This window comes from Oncorhynchus keta, chromosome 12, assembly GCF_023373465.1.
Source record: "Oncorhynchus keta strain PuntledgeMale-10-30-2019 chromosome 12, Oket_V2, whole genome shotgun sequence".
Classification (NCBI taxonomy): Eukaryota; Metazoa; Chordata; class Actinopteri; order Salmoniformes; family Salmonidae; genus Oncorhynchus; species Oncorhynchus keta.
Window position 1 is genome coordinate 1,506,148 of NC_068432.1, and position 25,583 is coordinate 1,531,730.

The 25,583-nt window shown below is 43.3% G+C and overlaps 2 protein-coding genes and 1 long non-coding RNA gene across 4 annotated transcripts in view; 2 read left to right on the plus strand and 1 right to left on the minus strand.

Moving 5' to 3' along the window:
• Positions 1 to 809, minus strand: part of LOC118390845 (serine/threonine-protein phosphatase 2A 55 kDa regulatory subunit B beta isoform) — a 114,687-nt gene extending 113,878 nt beyond the window's left edge. The window contains exon 1 of the mRNA XM_035781535.2: positions 443 to 809. Coding sequence (XP_035637428.1) covers positions 443 to 521 — 79 coding nt within the window. The 5' untranslated portion in view covers positions 522 to 809. The remainder of the gene's footprint in view (positions 1 to 442) is intronic.
• Positions 358 to 3,404, plus strand: LOC118390846 (uncharacterized). The gene is made up of 3 exons (XR_008060702.1): positions 358 to 491; positions 2,935 to 3,060; positions 3,170 to 3,404. It is a non-coding gene; the product is annotated as an uncharacterized LOC118390846 (long non-coding RNA).
• A 12,351-nt stretch (positions 3,405 to 15,755) lies between these two features.
• LOC118390847 (prenylcysteine oxidase-like) lies at positions 15,756 to 19,395 on the plus strand. Of its 2 annotated transcripts, XM_052457602.1 has the most exons (7): positions 15,756 to 15,841; positions 16,120 to 16,167; positions 16,439 to 16,645; positions 16,900 to 17,074; positions 17,237 to 17,448; positions 17,829 to 17,969; positions 18,100 to 19,395. In XM_052457602.1, the coding sequence occupies exons 1-7, from the start codon at positions 15,808 to 15,810 to the stop codon at positions 18,759 to 18,761; spliced, it is 1,479 nt and encodes a 492-aa protein (XP_052313562.1). In that variant the 5' UTR covers positions 15,756 to 15,807; the 3' UTR covers positions 18,762 to 19,395. The 2 variants fall into 2 exon arrangements, with proteins under 2 accessions (XP_052313562.1, XP_035637431.1); XM_035781538.2 differs by lacking the exon at positions 15,756 to 15,841 and having other exon boundaries at positions 15,848 to 16,167.
• Positions 19,396 to 25,583: the final 6,188 nt, after the last annotated feature.

The following is a 25,583-nucleotide window of genomic DNA, read 5'->3' on the forward strand; positions in this document are numbered from 1 at the left end:
CACCAGAGTAGTCTACTCTATTCTGCTTTGGCTGAGGGACACGGTTGTACGTCCTGTCTTGAAAGTTCCTACAATTTTCATCGACAGGTGCAGTCATGAATTATGCAAACAGGGCCTACAAAGGAAACCCAGCCAAGTTAAGCCAACTCCAGAGTGATCCTCCCGACACGGTCTGAAATGTTCAAATCTGACTGGCTGTTTCGCCTGAGAAACGGGAGGAGAGCAGGGTGATATGAGTGAGACAAGCCAGTCCGCTGTTCTGCTCCGTCCCATTCAATCTCCAGACTCCTCTCTCTCTCTATATAAAGAGATGTCTCCCGACCCGACCCGACCTAACCTGCTGCTGGCTGCCCAGTGCCCACACACAGACACGCGCGCACGCACACACACACACACACACACATAGGCGCGCGCGCAATAACATCACAAGTCCGTAGCCTACCTTCCGTGTGACAGCTGGAGGACAGGATGGTGCTTGAGGGTCTGAAGAGGTAAGGAAGGTACCGGGAGAAGCATTTCATCTTTTTTGTTGTTGTTGGCTGCGCATCACTATCAAGTCCACATCGTCTACACCCACTGCACTGACAGAGCGGAAAGAAACCGAGCGCTGGATACAGAGCCCATAGTCTTCGGCATCACTTTTACTCGGTTTAGATCAACGGGAATCCTTCCTTCGGGGCTATAGTAGCAGGAAGAGAAGAGAGGTCTCCACGCGCGATGCTACTCTCGTAAAACATTGTTCTTCCCCTAGTCGCCAGCAGGACACGAGAATATGTTTTTTTTTTTTTGCTGGAGTCGGATGCGAGGGAGGGAGGGTGTTGACGGAGGGAGGAGGACCGAAGCATCAGGGTTATTTCAGGGGAGGCTGGGGAGCACCTGCTCTGTCTGTCGATAGCCGCATGCTGCCTCTGTTGGTCGCTCGAGAATTGACTGTTATGCCTGTGAGTGTCTCTATTGGTATCCGCAGGAAAGTTTCAAAGCCCATTTTGAAGAGAGAATATAGCCTACGTGCGTCTGGTAAATAAATGTAGACTATTTATCATAACCATATCAGTTATCACTCCTCATTGAGACGAGGGCGACATTTAATGATACTGTTGATGATGGGTTTATAGAATAATGTGCCTGTGTTGCTTTTACTTCAAGCATATTCTCCATGTAAAAGCCACGCTATGTGGGTCATTAGGGCACTTGAAGTGTCTGGGTCTGTGCTCTTGGGAATCCCTGGATAACTCTGGTGACATCTCCAGTCTGTAGGCTAATGAACTGGGTCACAGAGCACCAGGACTGCCCAGGCCATATAACAGTCATTCAGTTCACTTAACTCAGGGGTGTCAAACTCATTCCAAGGAGGGCCGAGTGTCTGGGTTGTCGTTTTTTCCCCTTACAATTAAGACCTGGACTAGTGGTTCCCAACCAGGGTTACTAGGAGCCCTGGGGGTACTTGACCTATCCACATGGGGTACTTGAGAAGACTCATGAGACCATAGGCCTACTGATAAAATGCACAAGGTGGTACTTCAGGGGTACTCCGGACAAAGAAAAATTCAGTTGGTGGTACAATAACCCAAAGCGATTGGGAACCACCGACCTAGATTAAGATGCCGGTAGCGCACAAAGAGTGATAGTGGGTTGCACAGGGAGAAGTGTTTGGAGAATGGGAGCGATTGGAGAAGATGGCAGAAAAGGAAATAAGGAAGACGGTGGAGCATATTATGAAGAAACATGGAGTGGGGGATTACACAGGCCTTCTGAAAGGTCTGGTGAAGGAGAAGATGGTGGACAAGAAAAAGAAGAGAGAACCGTGGAAATGGTTATAAGGGAATGTGGAATGATTTCACAGAACCTTTGGAGGAACTTGAGGACATTGAGAGTGACGAAAGTGAGGATAAATTAGATGTGGCAGGTGCAGTGATAACGGTTGAGAAGAAGTTGAGTGTAGAGGGAAGGGTGGCGAGGAAGTTTGGCGTCAAGTGCAAAAATAGGGATACGTGTTCCAGTAGCTCTCAGATGTAATCTGACGAGAGTGTCGATGAAGTTCCTGCAGTAAGGACCGCTGAGGTCGGCCTCGGTTCGCGGATGTAGAGGATGATTCTGGTCCAGTGGGAGGAAGATTTGTGGAGAGAATGGATCCTTGCATTTTTGCTGATCCATATGTGGTGGTAGGTTGGGTAGAGGAGAGGTTGGGAACTATTGAGTTGGTGAAAGTAACTAGGAGTGATGATTTGTTGTGTTTCTTCAGCCCAAAGGGAGCGGGCACTCCGAATCACCCAATTAGGGACAATAAATGGGACTTGCTTTCCTCTCCGGAGCAGGGCACCGTTGAAAGGAGTGATAACGGAGGTGAAGATTCCCGGTGTCTGTGACGCTCGCCGTTTGGTGCGACGCAGATCCGGTGGAGAGAGTGGGGAAACAGAGAAGACGTTGTCTGTCCTGTTGAGTTTTGATGTAGTCTTTGCCAGATAAGGTTAAGGTACACTCTAAAAATTGTGGGTTCAACAAGAGTTCTTCTAAGATCCTCAAAGTTCTTCAAAGAACCTTAAGGATCTTCGCACTGAAAATTGCCCCCAAAGGTTCTTCCAAGAACCCCATAGGAGGTGGGGTTCATCGAGGAACCTCCTTAGTTGGTGGGGGTTCTTGCAGGAACCTAACTGCCCAACTGAAACATTTGGATATGAATTTGAAAGGACAGCTGGTGCAGGCACTTAACTGAAATATGTAGATCTCCTCAATTTAAGATCTACATTTATAGATAGTGTCATCAGAAAATTATCTTTTCATATTTGTGCAAATCTTTCTAAAACAGAAAGTGGACACAATTCAATGGATATCAATCAACACAGATGTAAGAATATGTACTGTAGGCTATAAGAATATGTTGAAGTCTAGCTGTATAGCGTGTAGCGACTGAACTGCTCACTTTTGTGTCTGCAGGTATACAGACGAGGAGGCATACAAAGGTATGTCAATTGGTGTTGGTATATTATGCAGATCACATTTACCATCCTCCTCCCTTACCTCTTCAATGAATATCCCATAGGCCTCTACATTATGGACAAGGTATACCATTTTTTTCATTCACATTTTACCACAGAAACCAAGGTATGAATACTGTCGTGTGCATGTTTTGTTAATCATCTGTAGAATTACTATTTTTCTGGATTCACAGACTTCACCCTCCCTACACCTCTGATGAATATAACAGGAAACCTGTTTGATCACCACACACTGCCAAATCATTCCGGCCGTGGATACAGAGAACATCAACACATTAACATCAACATACCAGAGGATTTACCCATTGGACTTGGGTCTCTGCTGGGAGTTTACCTCATATTTGGATTTTTTAATTCTGCTTTACCACTAAAATTATAAGAAACATTGACAACTAAAATATTGTCATATTGTTGTTGTTGTTTTTATTGTTAAGTGTATTATTATTAACAATAATAATAATAGGGGGGGGTAGTTAAAAAATGTACCCCAAAAGGTTCATCGAGGATCCATTAAAAAAGGCATTCTTTGAAAAAACCTTTTTTATTTTTGTTGTTGTGGTCCTGTTGTGGACGCAATTTAGTTTATTTCGTTCCAACAATCCTGTTTTTAAGCTCCAAAGACTGCACTCTCAGGAGAATTTAACAATAAGGGAGATGGACCGGCTCCCTCGTGGGACTCCTCTGAAAACACAGCATATGGCCAGCTACTGATGATGTAATACAAGCAGGCTGTCTACTGGAGGCATTCGAGTGGCAGGGTTGCATCTCTCCTGAGTCATTAAAGGTGTGTAGTGTGTGGCAGATGTGTCATTTATTGGAGCGCAGTATTGAATAAAGACATTCTACAAACAATGACCATGCAACGAGCAACGTTGTATCCTCCGAAAGGCTTCTATATCATTGTTCGAAAAATTACGCCATAGGGAACTGCATCCACTTATAACTGTGGTACACCCAGTGTACATAACACAAAGAATCTTGTCGGTCACAGAGAATGATCGAATCCAACGAAGCATATGATAAGGTGATTAACTCTCTCCTCAGAGAGGAATAGTCATCACCATCATTAGCAGCTTGACACCATCACAAACACCCTGGTGGGGATCCATCTACTAGGCTCTCATGACTGGGTTTCCCCTACTGATTAGCAGGCAGATCCCGTTCCCATCATTACTAATATAACTGTTTTTTTTCTATTCTCCAGGGTGTGGAGAATCTGTCTGTTGCTCATGTACAGTACCAGTCAAAAGCTGACACACCTACTCATTCAAGGGTTTTTCTTTATTAAAAACAAACTATGAAATAACACATAAGGAATCATGTGGTAACCAAAAAAGTGTTAAACAAAACAAAATATATTATATATTTTAGATTCTTCAAAGTAGCCACCCTTTGCCTTGGCAGCTTTGCACCCTCTTGGCATTCTCTCAACCAGCTTCACCTGGAATACTTTTCCAACTGTTTTGAAGGAGTTCCTACAAATGCTGAGCACTTCTTGGCTGCTTTTCCTTCACTCTGTGGTCCAACTCATCCCAAACCATCTCAATTGGGTTGAGTTTGGGTGATTGTGGAGGTCAGGACATCTGATGCAGCACTCTATCACTCTCCTTCTTGGTCTTATAGCCCTTACACAGCCTAGAGGTGTGTTGGGTCATTGCTCTGTTGAAAAACAAATGATAGTCCCACGAAGTGCAAATCAGATGGGATGATGTATCGCTGCAGAATGCTGTGGTAGCCATGCTGGTTAAGTGTGCCTTGAATTCTAAATAAATCACTTACAGTGTCACCAGCAAAGCACCCCCATACCTCCTCCTCCATGCTTCACGGTGGGAACTACACATGCGGAGATCAACCGTTCACCTACTCTGCGTCTCACGAAGACACAGAGGTTGGAACAGAAAAATTCAAATTTGGACTCATCAGACGAAAGGACAGATTTCCATCGGACTAATGACCATTGCTCATGTTTCTTGGCCTTCTTCATTTTGGTGTCCTTTAAGTAGTGGTTTCTTTGCAGGAATTTGACCATGAAGGCATGATTCACACAGTCTCCTCTGAACAGCTGATGTTGAAATGTGTCTGTAACTTGAACTCTGTGAAGCATTTATTTGAGCTGCAATTTCTGAGGCTGGTAACTCTAATGAACTTATCCTCTGCAGCAGAGGCAACTCTGGGTCTTCATGAGAGCCAGTTTCATCATAGCACTTGATGGTCTGTCATTTCTCTTTGCTTATTTGGGCTGTTCTTGCCATAATATGGAATTGGTCTTTTACCAAATAGGACTATCTTCTGTATACCACCGTTACCTTGTCACAACACAAGTGATTGCCTCAAATGCATTAAGAAGGAAAGACATTCCACAACTTAACTTTTAAGGCACACCTGTTAATTGAAAAACTATTCCAGGTGAATACCTCATGAAGCTGGTTGAGAGAATGCCAATCGTGTGCAAAGCTGCCATCAAGGCAAAGGGTGGCTACTTATTTAAAATACATTTTGATTTGTTTAACACTTTTTTGCTTACTACATGATTCCATATGTGTTATTTCATAGTTTTGATGTCTTCACTATTATTCTATAATGTAGAAAATAGTACAAATAAAGAAAAACCTTGGAATGAGTAGGTGTTCTAAAGCGTTTGACTGCTACTGTATATCATTATCATCATTAACATCCGCTCCCACTCTCTGCCTCTGTCAACATAATAAAAAATGGGGAAGCTCTTAAAATATGTGTGTGTGTAATAAATTACTTGCATTCTTTGGTTAGAAGCCAAACTAGAAGGGAGATGCATTGTGGCTGCCCATGTGGACCATGCTCTGCTTTACAGTGCATGCAGTCGATAGTTGGGGCAGCAGTTATTACGTTTGTTTCTTTGTGCTGGGTGAGTAGTGGTTAATTAACGGATACTTTAACATGTTTCATAAAAGTATGGTGAGGAAGTTGCGCAATGTGTTGTCCTTTCCTCTTCAGCTGTGCAACAATTTTTTTTTTAAATCATTGATAATATGAACATTTGAAAATGAAAATTTGTGTTACACTTACTATTTCTTTGTTAATTTGTACATTCTAATATTAGCTCTCTATGGGGAAAAAAAGCTGACACTGAGCAGAATTAACCGCAATGGTCTTACGCGCTGAGGAAACCAAAGATAAGACAGGTTTGGCTAAAATTGCAGTCTGTCTATTTATACTATATTTATGTTTCATCTGCAATATATACTATACCCTCTAGAGGGAGCCAAGAAATTCATACAGAGACTAGTCTAGCACCAGGATGGGCAACTTTGATGGGGGTGGGGGCTGAACTCTGAACTCGTCATGATGGGCCACAGTGACTTGCGGGTCTGCATACCCACATCCATACCCACACATGTCTTTTGGGGGTCCTAAGCAAAATGTTGTTGCCCCCCTTGTGAGTAAAACATATTCACCTTTCATTCAGGAATCATGGGAACATCCACATTAATGCAGTGGTGGAAAAAGTACCCAATGGTCATACTTGAGTAAAAGTAAAGATACATTAAAAGAAAATGACGGAAGTAAAAGTGAAAGTCACCCAGTAAAATACTACTTGAGTAAAATACTAAAAGTATTTGGGGTTTTAAGTATGTATAAAAAGTAAATGTAAATCGCTAAAATATACTTATATATCAACATTTTAAGTAAAAGTATGAATCATTTAAAATGTATCATACTAAGCAACCCAGACAGCACAATTTTCTTGTTTTTTTTATTTACAGAGAGCCAGGGGCACACTTCAACAGTCAGACATCATTTACAAACGAAGCATTTGTGTTTAGTGAGTCTGCCAGATCAGAGGCAGTAGGGATGACCAGGGATGTTCTCTTGATAAGTGCTTGATTTAGACAATTCTCCTGTCCTGCTAAGCAGTCAAAATGTAATGAGTACTTTTGGGTGTCGGGGAAATGTAAGGAGTAAAAAGTACATTATTTTCTTTAGGAATGTAGTGGACTAAAAGTTGTCAAAAAATATAAATAGTAAAGTAGTAAAAGTTGTCAAAAAATATAAATAGTAAAGTATATATACCCCAAAAACGACTTAAGTAGTACTTTAAAGTAATTTTACTTAAGTACTTTACACCACTGCATTAATGTGGAAGGGTTTAGAAACATATTCTATTCTTAAATAACAATAAAAGTGACTCCAGAATTACATTATTTACCATTCATTTTTATTGAGCACAAAATACACAACCAAAATGAATTGCAGTTGCATCCAACTAGTTGGTAGAGTCACAAGCTAGGAGCTAGCTCATTGCGTGCTAGGAATATAGGACAAAACTCAACATTTGAGTTGTATTACTTGTTAAACAAAATCTCTTTCTCTGAGCAATTGTATTAGAATTAAATAATACAAAATAGCTCAGGATTTGAATGATTTATTTGATACAGTTATTATTGCTCATCCTTGTCAAGGGTGTCAATCATTTCAGACCCCACTTTATATCTGTCTCTGCAAGAGTAGGGAGCATCCAAGTTAAAGAACTGAGCCCCATGGGCTGACTTCAGAAATACAACCCTTGGAATTCAGTTCTCAAAGTCAAGAACTCAGGGTGTGTTCAATGCGCTGTTTTACAGATGGATGCACAGCTCATCCCGCCTGTGAAGTGATAAAAGCAAACATAACCTTTTACTGCAGCGGGCTAAATCAGGGATGTAGTCTTAAACAAATCTATACTTTGAAATAAAAGTATACACCTCACACACGTGGAATAAAGTCGGAATAAAGTGACAGAGAGATTGCGTCGTCTGTGGATCTGCTGGGGCGGTATGGGAATTGGAGTGGGTCCAGGGTGTCTGGGATGATGGTGTTGATGTGAGCCGTGACCAGCCTTTCAAAGCATTTCATGGCTACAGATGTGAGCGCTATGGGGCGAGAACTCAAGCGGTTTTAAATGAGAAACGAGACCTTTGTTGTAGCAGGGCCGTGCACAGACCACTCATCATATAATATTTAAGAAGGCTTGTTACAGTGCCTCCTAAAGACATGACTGACATCGGGAAAAGAAGGTAGGCTGATCATTGATGTTGATGATTGATGTACTGGAAATCTGCTAGTTAGGTAGCAAATAGTTTTTTGTTTTTTTACTGATTGCGATTTATCTTCAATGCTCTTAAGTAGTAACTTCATAGTATAATATTTATCATCTTCAAACTCATAATATATGGCTGGCTGGCTAGTGACTTGTGTGGATAATCTACACTGAACAAAAATGTAAATGTTAGATGTAAAGTGTTGGTCCCATTTTTCATAAGCTGAAATAAAGCTTATTTGTCAAATGTTGTGCACAAATTTGTTTACATCCCTGTTAGTGAGAATTTCTCCTCTGCCAAGATAATCCATCCACCAGTGTGGCATATCAAGAAGCTGATTAAACAGCATGATCATTACCCAGGTGCACCTTGTGCTGGAGACAATAAAAGGCCTCTCTAAAATGTACAGTTTGGTCACACAACACAATGCCACAGATGTCTCAAGTTTTGAGGGAGCATGCATTTTGCACACTTACTGCAAGAATGTCCACCAGAGCCAGATAATTTAATGTTCATTTCTCTACCAAAAGCCACCTCCAACATAATTTTAGAGAATTTGGCAGTATGTCCAACCGGTCTCACAACCACAGACCATGTGTAACTTCACCAGCCCAGGACCTCCACATCCGTGAGACCAGCCACCCAGACAGCTGATGAAACTGGGTTTGCACAACAGAAGAATGTATGTGTCTTTGTGCCTCTCTCTGCAGCGCATAGGCTATTAGCCAACCTTACCGAATGTTGATTATGATGTAAATCAAGTGTTATCAAGTGTTAATCAAATGTTATGCTGCTCTGGCAGGACTGTTGATATTTAAACTAGGTAGCTTGCTACACACACACATTAGACCGGTGACCGCATCTCAAGGAATGCATCTTTGGATACCAGACGTGAGCAATCTCCATACAGGCATAGCCGCGGGAAGATGTTTGGGGTTACAATAATAGGCGTATAATTAGCAAGAATCGTGCAAGCCAACAGGCAGGCCACAAACAAGCAAATAACGGCGCAGTACAACATTGGTGTGCAGAACGGCATCTCGGAATGCATAACTCATCAGTCCTAGTCACAGAGGGGCTATTGCAGCCAAAGCGGGTCCCACTCCCATCAGCTAGTCAAGAAGAAGCAGCTCCAGTGAACATGCGATCACCAACACTGGACAATTGAGGAGTGGAAAAACATTACCTGGTCCGACGAATCCTGGTTTCTGTTGCATCATGCTGATGGCAGAGTCAGGGTTTGGAGTAAGCAGCATGAGACCATGGCCCCATCCTGCCTGGTGTCAACGGTACAGGCTGGTGGCGGTGGTGTAATGGTGTGGGGAATGTTTTCCTGGCACACATTAGGTCCTTTGATACCAATTGAGCAACGTTTGAACTACACACCTTGTAGAATCCATGCCCTGAAGAATTTAGGCTGTTATGGAAGCAAAGGGGGGTCCTGACCCGGTACTAGATGTGTGTACCTAATAAACTGGTCACTGAAAACTGGTCACAGAAACTCCCCTGATTATCCTTTATTACATTATTGTAGTCTATGCATATGATAAGGTATCACGTATTGCACTTCAACATTTTAGGGAGATGGGTCCTAATGTTAGAATAGTCTAAACTATTAAATGCTGTAATGTCACCTTTTAATGCATTCTGCACAAATTCATCTGTTGATTTAAATAGGCCCATAAGAATAAAATAACCATACATTTGAATCATTACAGTTACAAATGTGCCAACTTAAACCATTCTAATGTATGTCTGTAGCCCAGGGCTTTCTCATTAGTTAGTCACTTTCCTTTTGTACTTACCATGGGTTTTTCTTTAGTTTTTCTTTCTCTGGCTTCAACATCATTAGTACGAATCATTTTTTGTTCCAGTGCTGTCAGCATCACGACCGTGCCACTGCTGAATCATTCCCCGGTGCTGTTTGGGTAAAGAGGGGCACAAGGAGAACATTAGCCGCCTAAACCTCACAGCTTTCATGATGGGCCTCAAATAACGGTATATAAGGGAAGCATGGCTGCTCATTTGCATAGGCGTATATTCCATTTAACTGGCAGCGTACACATATAGTCACGGAAACTCCCCCTTTTTTTGTATCCCATTGCACACAGAGAGATTGCAAAACTCTGTGACAATGCATCATGACGCATGCATGGGCATATCCAAATAGAACACCATGTGTTGGTTAATTGCAAGCATTCTCAATCATTTGCAACATCGGACAAATAGCAATGTTTATTTTTTAATGTTCATGTTCATGCAGACATACAGGACCGTGGGTTTCAACCAATGACGCATTGGTTACAACCGATATCTGTTTAGGAAAACCCCAAACCAGAGCAGATACAGCGTTTCCGCTCTGTAAACTCCGTGGGTTGCGACGGGGAAATCCTAAAACCTGGTAGGCATACCAACCACCATAAACCATCGTCTATTTAGATCTCGTCTTCACGGATGTTGTTGTCCATTAGAGTTTATCATTTTTAAATCAAGGTTAGTCTTGATCAACATATTTACAACCAAATATATACATTTAGCACAACAGCAATGATTGTAACAAATTAATTAATTTAGCTCGACAAAAATAATTATTGGTTTTGTGTGTGTATGCACGTGGAGGTGTGGGTGTGTATCTGTGAGTGGTGTAAAGTACTTAAGTAAAACTACTTTAAAGTACTACATAAGTAGTTTTTTGGGGTAGCTGTACTTTATACAACTTTTACACCACTACATCCCATAACTTTTTACTCCTTACATTTTCCCTGACACCCAAAGGTGCTCACTACAGTTTGAATGCTTAACAGGACAGGAAAAGTTTCTAATTCACAAATTTATCAAGAGAAAATCCCTGGTCATCTTGGCAGACTCAATAAACACAAATGATTCATTTGTAAACTATATCTGAGTGTTGAACTGTGCCCCTGGCTATCAGTACGTTTAAAAAACAAGAAAATTGTGTTGTCTGGTTTGCTGAATATAATACATTGTAAGTGATTTATACTTTTACTTTTAATACATTTGAAACCTTTTACTCAAGTAGTATTTTACTGAGTGACTTTCACTTTTACTTGAGTCATTTTCTTTTAAGGTATCTTTAGTCAAGTATGAAAATTGGGTACTTTTTCCACCACTAGTATCTGTGTCTCTCTCTCTGTGTGTGTGTGTGTGTGTGTGTGTGTGTGTGTGTGTGTGTGTGTGTGTGTGTGTGTGTGTGTGTGTGTGTGTGTGTGTGTGTGTGTGTGTGTGTGTGTGTGTGTGTGTGTGTGTGTGTGTGTGTGTGTGTGGTGAAGGAGAGTCGGACCAAACTGCAGCGTGTCGATTTCGATCCATGTTTATTTAAACAAACGTAAAACACGACTAAACACGAACACTACAACACTACAAAACAATAAACGAAACGAAAACCGAAACAGCCTATACATGTGTCAACTAACATCTAACAAGGACATCAAGACACTCAGGACAATCACCCACAATACAATCAAAGAATATGGCTGCCTAAATATGGTTCCCAATCAGAGACAACAATAACCACCTGCCTCTGATTGAGAACCACTTCAGACAGCCATAGACTTTCCTAGAACACCCCACTAAACTACAACCCCACTAAGCTACACACCACATACAAAAACCCATGTCACACCCTGGCCTGACCAAATACATGAAGAAAAACACAAAATACTTCGACCAGGGCGTGACAGAACCCCCCCCTAAGGTGCGGACTCCCGAACGCACCTCAAATCAATAGGGAGGGTCCGGGTGGGCGTCTGTCCATGGTGGCGGCTCCGGCGCGGGACGTGGACCCCACTCAGTTAATGTCTTAGTCCCCTCTCCTTGCGTCCCTGGATAGTCCAACCTCGCCACCAACCATAGTAGGCCTAGTAGTCCTCACCCAGAACCCCACTAGACTGAGGAGCAGATCGGGACTGAGGTGAAGCTCGGGACTGAGGTGAAGCTCGGGACTGAGGTGAAGCTCGGGACTGAGGGGAAGCTCGGGAGTGAAAAGGAAGCTCAGGAGTGAAAAGGAAGCTCAGGAGCGAAAAGGAAGCTCAGGAGCGAAAAGGAAGCTCAGGAGCGAAAAGGAAGCTCAGGAGTGAAAAGAAGCTCAGGAGTGAAAATAAGCTCAGGAGTAAGAGGAAGCTCAGGAGTAAGAGGAAGCTCATGCAGGTTGATGGATCTACCAGATCCTGGCTGACTGGCAGATCCTGGCTGACTGGCGGATCCTGGCCGACTGACAGATCCTGGCTGACTGGCAGTTCTGGCAGATCCCGGCTGACTGGCAGATCTGGAAGAGTCTGGCTGACTGGCAGATCTGGAAGAGCCCGGTTGACTGACAGTTCTGGCAGATCCCGGCTGACTGGCAGATCTGGAAGATTCTGGTTGACTGGCAGATCTGGAAGATTCTGGCTGACTGGCAGATCTGGAAGAATCTGGCTGACTGGCAGATCTGGAAGAATCTGGCTGACTGGCAGATCTGGAAGAGCATGGTTGACTGGCAGATCTGGAAGAGTCTGGCTGACTGGCAGATCTGGAAGAGCCTGGTTGACTGGCAGATCTGGAAGAATCTGGCTGACTGGCAGATCTGGAATAATCTGGCTGACTGGCAGATCCTGGCTGACTGGCGGATCTTGGGTGGCTGGCAGTTCTGGCGTATCCTGGCAGACTGGCGAATCCTGGCCGACTGGCGGATCCTGGCCGACTGGCGTATCCTGGCCGACTGGCAGTTCTGGCGGATCCTGGCTGACTGGCGGATTCTGGCCGACTGGCGGATCCTGGCCGACTGGCGGATCCTGGCCGACTGGCGGATCCTGGCCGACTGGGAGTTCTGGCGGATCCTGGCTGACTGGCAGTTCTGGCGGATCCTGGCTGACTGGCGGATCCTGGCTGACTGGCGGATCCTGGCTGACTAGCGGATCCTGGCCGACTGGCAGTTCTGGCGGCGCTGGGCAGACTGGCGGCACTGGCGGTGCTGGGCAGACTGGCGGCGCTGGGCAGACTGGCGGCGCGGGGCATACTGGCGGCACTGGGCAGAATGGCGGCACTGGGCAGACTGGCGGCACTGGCGGCGCTGGGCAGACTGGGGGCACTGGCGGCGCTGGGCAGATTGGGGGCACTGGCGGCGCTGGGCAGACTGGCGGCGCTGGGCATACTGGCGGCGCTGGGCAGACTGGCGGCGCTGGGCAGACTGGTGGCGCTGGGCAGACTGAAAGATCTGGCTGCTCCATGCTGACTGTCGGCTCTGGCTGCTCCATGCTGACTGGCGGCTCTGGCTGCTCCATGAGGGCTGACAGCTCTGGCGGCTTCTTACAGACTGGCAGCTCCTTGCAGACAGACAGCTCCTTACAGACTGGCAGCTCCTTGCAGACTGGCAGCTCCTTGCAGACTGACAGCTCCTTGCAGACTGACAGCTCTGGCTGCTTCATGCAGACTGACAGCTCCTTGCAGACTGGCAGCTCCTTGCAGACTGGCAGCTCCTTGCAGACTGGCAGCTCCTTGCAGACTGACAGCTCTGGCTGCTCCATGTAGACTGGCAGCTCTGGCTGCTCTATGCAGGCTGACAGCTCTGACTGCTCCATGCAGGCTGACAGCTCTGGTTGCGCTGAACAGACAGGAGACTCCAGCAGCGCTGTAGAGGAAGAAGGCTCTAGCTGCACTGAACAGGCGGGAGACTCCGGTAGCGCAGGAGAGGAGAAAGGCTCTGATAGTGCTGAACAGGCGGGAGGCTCCGGCAGCGCAGGTGAGGCGAGGCGCACTGTAGGCCTGATGCGTGGTGCTGGCACTGGTGGTACTGGGCCGAGGACACGCACAGGAAGCCTGGTGCGGGGAGCTGCTACCGGAGGGCTGGGGTGTGGAGGTGGTACTGGATAGACCGGACCGTGCAGGCGCACTGGAGCTCTTGAGCACCGAGCCTGCCCAACCTTACCTGGCTCGATGCCCACTCTAGCCCGGCCGATACGAGGAGTAGGAATATACCGCATCGGGCTATGCACCCGCACTGGGGACACCGTGCGCACCACTGCATAACAAGGTGCCTGCCCGGTCTCTCTAGCCCCCCGGTAACCACAGGAAGTTGGCTCAGGTCTCCTACCTGGCGTAGCCATACTCCCTGTGAGCCCCCCAAGAAATTTTTGGGTCTGACTCTCGGGCTTCCATCCACTCTGCCGTGCTAGCTCCTCATAATGCCGCCTCTCTGCTTTTGCTGCCTCCAGCTCGGCTTTGAGGCGACAATAATCTCCAGGCTGTTCCCAGGGTCCTTTCCCGTCTAGAATCTCCTCCCAAGTCCATTTCTCCAGGTAGTGCAGCCTCTCCCACTGCAGCTGCTGCTGCTCCTGCTGCTGCTGCCTCTGTTGCCTCTCCTGTGGCAAAAAAGATGTCCAAAAGACCTTGCCGTCAATAAGTGTTTCTTGGAAAACAACATATGGTGCAAAATGTCCTTGCACAGTAACTGTGAATATCCCTCCCTGAAACCATTGAGATTGAGTCCTGTTGACCTTGTGATATCAAGACGTGTGTGACGGGGAGAATCATGCATGTCTTGCAATGTGAGGTACTACATAAGATCACACAGATGCCATCTCCTCCCACACAGACAGACAACGTGATCAGAGAGCATGCTACTCTGCCAAGGGCCCACTTTTACCTCACAGACGTATTTCAAACAGGAGAGGCACACACCCTCTTTACCCCAAATGGCTGATTGGTAGTTCTTGTCCCTTTTGCACCCTACATTTCATGGGAAAATAACATTGAAATGTCTAGATATTGAACTGATTGTTTTTTAAAGGTATGCTTAAAATCTGCAATATTTTCATTTGTTCAATGGTCATTTTTTAAATTAAAGATGTAATTTATATGCAGTGGAAGTGAAAGAACTAAGAAGCCTTTTGTGTAGTTGTATGTGTTTTACTGTAAACCTGTTTGAACAAGCAAACCTTTATCATTTAATAAACCTAAGATACAAATAACCAAGCAAATAAACAAACATACCTTCTCCCCCCCAAAAAATATGGACCACATCCCCAAACACTTCTTCAAAACAGCATGGTCACAAAATGGTTGCTCTCACACAAAAGACTAGTAAAAGCAACGACCCTGCACAGCCTATAAACACAGAACCTCCCCTGAAAGCTTTCGCCTGTTCTGGGATTTATACATTCTACCGGTTCACCACTATTTACACAGGAAACACTGCCCAAAACGAAGGTTACTAGAAATGATTTATATGTACACTAGATGACTGTTAAGGGGTGCTGTGTTGAAGCCACCACATCTCCAGGTTGGCACTCCCCACATTGTAAAAAGATTTTGGAAGCTATAGAAATTAATTCACTAATGTCAACATTCGTTTTGTTACATTTATTCTATTACAGTCATCTTAATGCATACTTTTAAATTATATTATGTAAGCTAAACATAATATATATATAAACATCTTAAAGTAGCTTTTTTATTACTAATGTTACTGTCCCCACTACAACAATTCAGGGTGTATATGCATCACTTGATACTAGCACGTCCCGTGACGGATAAATAATTGTGTATTTATCTCATAACAATGGTATCCTGGTTCAAATCCCAGCATTTGATTGATACTTTTATTTCAATGAGCACAAAGGAAAACTCGGATTAGATTATACTCATTCAGTTCAATTTTCTCCCTGATGCTGAAGAAGAGGGTGGGGATGCCAAGGATGCTCTCCGTGCAATGCCATTTGTCGAGCCATTTGTCAAAGCCTTTTCCCGATCACGTGGTAATGTTGCCGGATATTGATCCACATCTTGCCAACGGTAAAACCATTCATAATCGTTTTTTTTTTTAATTCTCAAAATTTCACATACTTTACATGTGTTATTCTATTACGGGGATAATCATATAGTGCCTCATTCGTTTACGATTGATACCTAATTTCATTCGCAAAATTGGCGGATTTGGGCGACAGACAACACATGCAGTGAGTGACTCGCTTGGCTGTCGCATCACAGTTCTAGCATCCATTCCTGCATCATGCACTGGTGTCTTCCTTTCCGATTTCTTCTAACATTACTATCGTCAATCTTGGCACTAGGAGACTCTGGATCTGCACAACTTGATGGTACTCCACCTTCAAAAATAGGTAAAGTAGCTAGCTCTATTTTGTCTAGCTAAAGTAAGTTAGCTATAGTTTTGCGGACATGTGTGGCTTGCAGTGCTGCTAACGTTAGCTAGCTGGGTTTGCTAGCTAACTAATGATAAATTAGCCTAGTAGCTTTCAGGGGGCTATTCAGCCACAGAGAAATGGAGTTGCTACCAAAACTGCCATGTAAATTCCCTGGTTGGGGATGACTTGTTTTTTTGACAGATCATTAAATTGTAGCATACTGATGTGTTTCTTCTGATGTCCGCAGCCATTGTAGGCGCTGGGATAGGCGGGACCGCCACAGCGCATTTTCTAAGGCAGCACTTCGGGCCAGAAGTGCACATTGATGTGTTCGAAAAGGGAACAGTCGGAGGGCGCCTGGCCACAGTCACCGTGAACCATCAGGACTATGAGTCCGGGGGCTCCATTATCCACTCCCTAAACCTGCACATGCAGGACTTTGTCAAGCAACTGGGTGGGTCCATCGCTGTCCCGTTCATAGATGGTACATTTTAGTACCACCGCTTTTATCTGTCCAGATCCCTCTGAGAATGTACAAGTGAAGACCACAAAGACAAAAAGGTGTTCTGTTCATTGCCATTACATGCACACCAAAGCAGAGGAGAAACTGAGGGTTGTAGGATAATCTTCCATACCCGTAGGCTTACTGCTTTGCTGGTAACTACAGGATGCTGTTCCACCCATCACACTATTCTATTTTTGTTGCAGGTCTTAAGTATCGTAAGAATGTGGCAGGGAAGACGGCTGTGTTTAACGGGGAAGAGTTCATCCTGGAGGAGACTGACTGGTACCTGCTGGATCTGTTCCGCCTGTGGTGGCGCTATGGCATCAGCTTCATCCGCCTGCAGATGTGGGTGGAGGAGATCATGGAGAAGTTCATGAGGTGAGCGGCAGCAGGGGAAGAGAGCTCAGACAAGACAGACAGGGGAAATCCTTCTCACTGTAAATTGGTTGACTCTTGATTTCAGAGCGCTGTCAAGCTATTCAACATGCCTTACATCCCCTATGCAATCTGTCTCTCTCCTTTCTGTGTCTATGTGTTCAGGATTTATAAGTACCAGGCCCATGGCTATGCCTTCAGTTCAGTGGAGGAGCTGCTGCACTCTCTGGGCGGGTCAGGGTTCCTGAATATGACTCGCTGCTCTCTCTCTGAGTCTCTGCTGGAGCTGGGGGTGTCACAACGCTTCATTGACGAAGTCATCGCCCCCGTCATGAGGGTCAATTACGGACAGAATATCAGCATCCCAGCTTTTGTCGGTAGGAACTAAGGCCAGGAGGATACCAGTATCGCGATACTCATTAGCACCGTGGCAAGGAAACAAAACACAAAGTGGATTTAACTTCTTTAAGAAAACAGCCCTAATGTTGGAATGTTGAAAACAAACATCCAAGCTATACCACACAATATTCTACATACAGCAGGTTTTTAAAGGACCGAAGAGTACGGTCTGCTTTGTGTTTTCATTTTTTGCCATGGGAAAAAAATATAGCGATAATGGTGTCGTCGCAGCCTTCGTAGGAACTCGAAGAACATTTGTAGTTGTTGTGTGCCGTTCGGGTCATAACGTTCTGCCAGTCTACCACTGCAGTTGCTCATCATGATCAATCATGTTCACATGTTTTAATCTGTGTTATAGGTGCCGTGTCATTGGCAGGTGCACAGGCCAACCTGTGGGCAGTGGAGGGAGGGAACAAGCTGGTTTGCTCTGGGCTGTTAAAACTGGCTAAGGCCAACGTTATCCAGGCCCAGGTCACAACCATCTCCCCCCATGCAGCTGGTAAGTGACTAAACATAGAATTATGTTTATAACATAGCATTAAGGTGAACTGGCATATTTAGCAAAACTGCGTTTTAGCACATATTAATTTACTTGCTCTAATCCCATTATTTCTTTACCTGAATTGAAGGAGAGTCTACCCAGTACCAGCTCAACTATGCCACTCTGACTGAGAAAGGATCTGAGTTCTATGACATTGTGGTGGTGGCGACTCCCCTGCAGTCCAGTGTGGGCTCAGGTATCTCCTTCCAGGGCTTTGAGCCTCAGCTGCCTGATATCGCTGGTTCCTACCACCACACAGTGGCCTCCATCGTTCACGGCTACCTCAACTGCTCCTACTTTGGCTTCCCAGACCCCAAGCTCTTCCCCTTTGCTAGTGTTCTCACCACAGACTCACCAGGACTCTTCTTCAACAGTGCTGCTAGCATCTGTCCCGTCAACATCAGCACTGGATTCCGCCGCAAGCAGCCCCAGGAGGCTGGTGTTTACAAGGTATTCTCCCCCCAACCCTTAGATAAGCCAGCGCTGAAGACACTGTTCAGGTCCTACTACTCTGTGCAGGTGACGGACTGGCAGGCTTACCCACGTTATGGGAGCACCCAGGAGCTGCCGCCAGTTGTCCTTCACGAGAGCCTGTACTACCTCAATGGCATCGAGTGGGCTGGCAGCGCCATGGAAATGAGCTCAGTGGCAGCCAAAAACATTGCTCTGCTGGCCTACCACCGCTGGACCAGGCAGCTGGAGATGGTCGACCAGAAAGACCTGATGCACAAGATCAAGACTGAGCTGTGACACGCCAACTCCGCAGACTCAGGCTCCGCCGGCTAGCTGCGGGGATTGTTTCTATGGAACCTTGCTGAAAGATGTTGTAGCATGATGCCTCACCCTAAGGAATTGTGTTTTATTAAGTTACTGCTGCTGCTGGCTGCAATGCAAAATAAAAACATGTTTTAATTTAATGCCACGTTGCATTCCATGGAAAGTGGTTCATTCTCAGCTGTTTGACTTGATATTTCATGGGGCGGCAGAGTAGCCTAGTGGTTAGAGCGTTGGACTAGTAACCGGAAGGTTGCAAGTTCAAATCTCCGGGCAGACAAGGTACAAATCTGTCATTCTGCCCCTGAACAGGCAATTATAACCCACTGTTCCTAGGCCGTCATTGAAAATAAGAATTTGTTCTTAACTGACTTACCTAAATAAAGGTAAAGTTAAATATGTAAATAATATGGACTTTATTCAAGCATTCTGATAATCAAATACAATATGGTTAGAATTGATTTACTTAACTAAACTACTGTCAATAATGCACTGATTAAAGGTCAGTTTTAATAATTGCTTTTATTTCTTCATGAGTTCAAGTAATAACAAACTGATTGTACACACGTGTTTGCCTGATAAGAAATTAAAATGGTTGTTCTTAATTGTTTTGCTCTGTCGTGTCTTATCCTTTTTAAATGCTCAGTGTCATCTTTACTTCTGTTTTTTTCCCGATTCACTTTCTGATGCACCATATTGTACCATATGGCAATCTAGTTTTAAACTGAGTTTAAAATGGAACTTCTCTCTGGAAGCAGCTTCTGCTGTTGCTACAGTCATCAACGCTTGAAGCCTGTTACATAGTTGCATCTCTGCTGCATAGTGACAAATTGGAACATTGTTATCTCTAATGACAAATATAATACTCCTAACTGCATTATTTACACATTACTACAATGTATCAACAATAGGCTACATTATGCATTATGATTCTTGACATAGGCACTTTCATCACGTGACCTGGCTTCCAGATTCGTCTGTAGCTCTCAGAGATATTGTCATTCTCGTGAAGTTAGTCTAATGTAGTTTTAAAACCATATTCTTAATTTAACAAACAAATCTTAAGACGCAACATGGCTTTTGCCATTCCTACTGTATTTACACTGTTTTGGTCATTTGTTGAAGGGGTGGTACAATGGTTTAAACTCAAGGGACCAAACCGAATGTCTAGCCTCTATAGTATGGCAGAATACCTTTTCTAGGTTGCAGGAAATGTAAATGAGTTGACAATGACAAATGGTCTTGGCTAACTGTAGGATTCTATTGCATAATATTGATATTATACATCACAAAAAGTTCATGAAATGAGCAAAGTTATTATTTGTATTTTTTATTTATTTTTATAAATGTAAGTTATATTTGAAAGTTATTGTTATGGGCAACTTTTTGATCATGTGGTTTTAATCTTCACTTCCGTTGCATTACTGTTTGAATGGCCATGTCTGTGTTTCAAAGGGTCATCATTGTCTTGCTAGTATGCACTGCAGTTTGCTGATACTTGTAAGTATAACCATGTGACGGAATTCATGGAGGCTTTGCTGTGTATCAACTTGTGTGTTGAAATATTGAAATATTTCAACACACAAAAATATTTTGAAGACACAGCAGTGACAGACAAGCACACAGTGCCTTCAGAAAGTATTCTTAACCCTTATCCCTTGATTCCATCTTTTGTTGTGTTACAGCCTGAATTCCAAATAGATTAAAACAAAAAAAAATCCCACCTCATCTACACCCTATACTGACAAAGTGAATAGAGGTTTTTAGAAAGGTTTGCAAATGTATTGAAAATTAAATACAGAAATATATAATTTACAAATTGTATTCACACCTCTTCGCTATGACATTCCAATTGAGATCAGGTGCATACAATTTCCTTTGATCATCCTTGAGATGTCGCTACAACTTGATTGGAGTCCACCTTGGGCCAATTCAATTGTTTGGACAATGATTTAGAAAGAAACACCTGTCTATATACAGTAAGGTCCCACAGTTGACAGTGCATGTCGGAAAGTGTAATGTTTTCATACTACAGAATAGTAGGCTGAAACACAGCCAATACAATAGGTGGCGGCATGCACCTATAATATTTGTTTGCGGACTGCCATAAAACCAAAGAAGAAAAATAAGAAGTGCATGTCAGAGCAGAAACTATGCAAGCAAGCAAGAAGGACCTTGGTCAGGGAGTTGACCAAGAACCCAATGACCACTGAAATGGTAGAACCTGCCAGAAGGACAACAGTCTCTACAGCTCTTCACCAATCTGGGCTTTATGGGAGAGTGGCCAGACGGAAGCCACTCATGAGAAAAAGGCACGTGAGGGCATGCCTGGAGTTTGAAAAAAATGCACGTGAAAGACGGAGCATAAAGCAAAAGATTCTGGTCTGACGAGACAAAAATGTAACTCTTTGGTCTGGAGAAAACCAGGCACAGCTCATCACCCGTCTGACACCATCCCTACCGTGAAGCAAAGTGATGGCAGTATCATGCTATGGGGATATTTTTAGGCGGCAGGAACGGGGAAACTGGTAAGGATAGAGGGAACACTGAATGGAATCAAATACAGGCACATCCTTGATGAGAACCTGCTTCAGAGTGCAAATGACCTTAGACTGGGGTGGTAATTTGATGTACGTTCCAACAGGCCAATGACCCCAAGCATACAGCCAAAGCATCACTGGAATGGCTTCAGAACAAGAATGTAAAAGCCATTGAGTGGCCCAGCCAAAGCCCAGACTGGAATCCCATTGAAAATCTGTGGAAAGACTTGAAGAATTCTGTTCACTGCCACTCCCTATCTAACTTAAAAGAGCTTGAGAAAATCTGCAAGGAAGAATGGGAGTAAATCCCCAAATCCAGATGTGCATACCCAAGATGACTCAAATCTGTAATCACCGCCAATGGTGCTTCTACAAAGTACAGACTCAGGGGTGTGAATACTATTTCTGTATTTCATTTTCAATACATTTGAAAACATGTTTTCACTTTTTCATTATGGGGTATTGTGTGCGGATGGGTGAAGGGGGGAATCAATTTAATACATTTTGAATACACAACTAAATGTGGACTAAGTTAAGGGGTATGAATACTTTCTGAAGGTGTGCAATATTGTTCCACTTGTATGCATTAAGAGGCAGTAAATACCAGATATCATATTTGTTCATTGGTTCACGTTTTAGTAATTTATCAGACGCTCTTATCCAGAGTGACTTACAGGAGCAATTGGGTTTAAGGGCCTTGCTCAAGGGCACAGATTTTTCACCTAGTCTGCTCTTTTAATCAGCAACATTTTGGTTACTGGCCCAACGCTCTTTAACCACTAGGCTACTTGTTACCCATAGCTCTGCCAAGAATGCGAAAGAAACAGAAAAGTCTTTTGTATACAAGTGTGTGTGAGAAACTAGTGTGATTCACAAGAGGATCAAACTGGGGACCTTTGTCCTGAAACTGTGAGGAAATGCAAGGAGCTCAGTAAGCCACATATTTGTTACAAATCCCCTTCTTTATTTGGGGGTCTGTTCAACTTGCGCAACAAGGTAGTACTTATGAGTACCTGTTCACTGTGCCTGTTTGGCCTGTATTCATATTTTACAGATATCACCACTTAAACCTTGTAGCCTAATGAAACCACTCTTGCCAGTTATCAGTGTTTTGATGGATAAGTAAGGGTCTCTGTGCTTCCGAAACAAATGCCAGAGAGTGGGCTTTTAGTTGCTCTCTCTCTCTCTCCCCTGGCAACTATGACAGCTGGACTGATTATAGTACAGTAAGATTCATGCAGGTGGACCCAGGAAACACAAGAAACAAACGGCAGCCAGTTTTCTTCACTTTGGATTGTCTGATGCATCTATTTAACTAGAAAAACGTTGATAAATATTGAGCTTGTGGAGCTGCCTATGTCTGTGTGTTACTGAGCCTTGTGTTAATGAACCAGCTGACGACAGCAGCTGACCACAACATTGAAGGCAAATGTAGAAAACAAACACAGTGCATTGTCTCCTCAATAACATTTGGGGAATTCATAAAAAAAATGTATCCTTTATTTAATAAGGTAATGAATATACTGCAATGGCTTGCAAGATGGAACTCTGCTCAGCCTGTAAGTCACTCAGCAGCATCTAGTGATGCTGTTTTGGAATCTACACGTGTGTAGGAATCTGAAAACGAGGAGGCAAGTAGTTGAGATACAAAGTGTCATTCAAAGTGAAAGTGTATTCATTTTATTTCTTACTGCTGAGTAATAGTCTCTTCTACAGAGAGAGCGAGAGAGTGAGCTGGCTTGTGTCCTGGGAGCGCAGGCAGATCTAAGCAGGATGTGCACTACGGAGTTCTCCAGACTAGCCCTGAGTTCAGACCCTCCCACAGATGGAATCCTTGGCTTAGTTTATATTTATTTTTAATAACCGACATAGTTACTATCCCTTTTTGGGAAAATGCTTTTTGAATATATGATATAGGACCTTTAGTCATGGTTGAACACACATTATCTTGTTCATCCTATCAGATTTAAGTTTTTCTCAGAACTCATGTTGTATTGTGTAATTATTTGACCAAACTTGTCTGTTACAATGAATATGTGTAGTTGCCACAAAAACCACTTTGTGATGTTTTTTTGTGCTGTACGTTTTTGGGGACCTCTTATGTAGAAACACAACGTGCCCAAGCACTTCCTGTAAGGCAGTATGGGAGACTGGGGCTAAATGTAACACTTTTTGCATTTTGCTTATTTATGAAAAGATTGTTTGAGTTAGATTAATAATATACATACAAACAGGGTTTGGATAGGTTACTTTCTAAATGCAATCCGTTACAGTTACTAGTTACCTGTCCAAAATTGTAATCAGTAAATTAACTTTTGGATTACCCAAACTGATTACATTCAGTTACTTTTAGATTACTTTCCCCTTAAGAAGCATTAGAAGAAGTCAAAAATGTACAGTACCAGTCAAAGGTTTGGACACACCTACTCATTCAAGGGGTTTTCTTTATTTTACTATTTTCTACATTGTAGAATAATAGTGAAGACATCAACACTATGAAATAGCACATGTAGAATCACGTAGTAAGCAAACAAGTGTTAAACAAATCAAAATATATTTTACATTTGAGATATTCAAAGTAGCCACCCTTTGCCCTGATGACAACTTTGCACACTCTTGGCATTCTCTCAACCAGCTTCATGAAGAATGCTTTTCCAACAGTCTTGAAGGAGTTCCCACATATGCTGAGCACTTGTTGGTTGCTTTTCCTTCACTCTGTGGTCAAACTCATCATCTGATGCAGCACTCCGTCACTCTCCTTCTTGGTCAAATAGCCCTTACACAGCCTGGAGGTGTGTTGAGTCATTGTCCTGTTGAAAAACAAATGATAGTTCCACTAAGCGCAAACCAGATGGGATGGCGTATCGCTGCAGAATGGTGTGGTAGCCATGCTGGTTAAGTGTGCCTTGAATTCTAAATAAATTAAAATAAATTAATAAATTAAAATAAATTCAACCAAGAGTGGCTGAAGTGAAATGTTACTATTGTTAAATGTAACAGGCTGCAATATTAAATGTAATAACGTCTTCAACGGTAAAAAAATGTTATGACTTGAAACTGATATTTGGATGAAAACACACAAAACTGATAACAACAAAAAATGTTGATCTTTTAGGCATTGACCGAAAACGGAGTAGCGAAAATGTTAATACTTCACTTTAGGCCTAAAATGTATTTATGGGTACTCCTAAAAACTTCTCAGCTATGTAAAGACACTAGTCAAGCATTAGCAAATTGAATAACAGCTTTCTAGGTGGTTTCTTATTTTAATTATTTAACTTTTACAACTGACCCGGTAATATGGTGAGGTGCAGCAAAGAAAGACCAAGGCAAAGTTGCAGCCTGAACAAAACAAAGCAGCACACGTTTCCCTTAATTGCACACACAGACCTAACATCACCAACATGCATAATAGTCTTTCATGGTGGAGGGTTGATGAGAAATTGACTACATTTAAGTCATTTTGACATTGACTACTTCTCTTGCAGAAACATTTCTGTGTTGAAAATGCCTAACCACTTTTATAATCTATTTGCATACACTTCAAACAGACATAGATACCCCACCAGACACGCCACTATGGGTTTCTTCACTGTACCCAAACCAAAAACAGGTTTAATGCGCCGCTCAGTTATATAGCGAGCCATGTCATAGTGGAATACTCTGCCACCAGAGGTTACTCAGGTCACTCGGGCAAAAAGAAAGTTTAGCTTTAAAAAGCAGATTTAAAAAACATATTGTATCACAGCACCCCTCTCTTAAGATCATATTTAACTGTATATAATACTATGAATATGCACATATGAATAGTGTGTAAATAGAATTCCAATATATAACTTTCCTGGTTTATCTGTTTTGTACCTCTTTGTCATGTATTTGTATGTTTTATGTGAAGTTAACCTAGTCTGTGTGATTTTCCCCAAGAGGTAACAATAGTCAAATCACAGTACATAAGAGATAGTATTATGACAGATCCAATCAAAGATGGTATTTATAGTCTTTAATTTGTGAACCCTTAGGAAACACGACTTGGGTTTCTTGCCAAATAACTGTAACCTAGGGCTTTTGGAAAAAAATATTATAAAAAATGTCTGGATAACTGTATTATAGCATATGAAGTGTGTGCTATGCCATCCATGGTGTGCAGTAGCAGCATACTGTTAGGTATGTACAATGTTTTGGGTCAATCCTAAAGCCCTGCTGCGATTGGTCCGTGAAGGACCACATGACTAGCAAGTCACGCGCTTTCCAGGAACCC

Bases quoted from the DNA above. Each gene is read 5' to 3' on its own strand.
- LOC118390847 (XM_035781538.2), top strand. From the start codon at position 16,059: ATGCACTGGTGTCTTCCTTTCCGATTTCTTCTAACATTACTATCGTCA. The intron at 16,646-16,899 runs GTGGGTCCATCG...TTTTTGTTGCAG, and splicing joins GGACTTTGTCAAGCAACTGG to GTCTTAAGTATCGTAAGAAT. The intron at 17,075-17,236 runs GTGAGCGGCAGC...CTATGTGTTCAG, and splicing joins ATCATGGAGAAGTTCATGAG to GATTTATAAGTACCAGGCCC.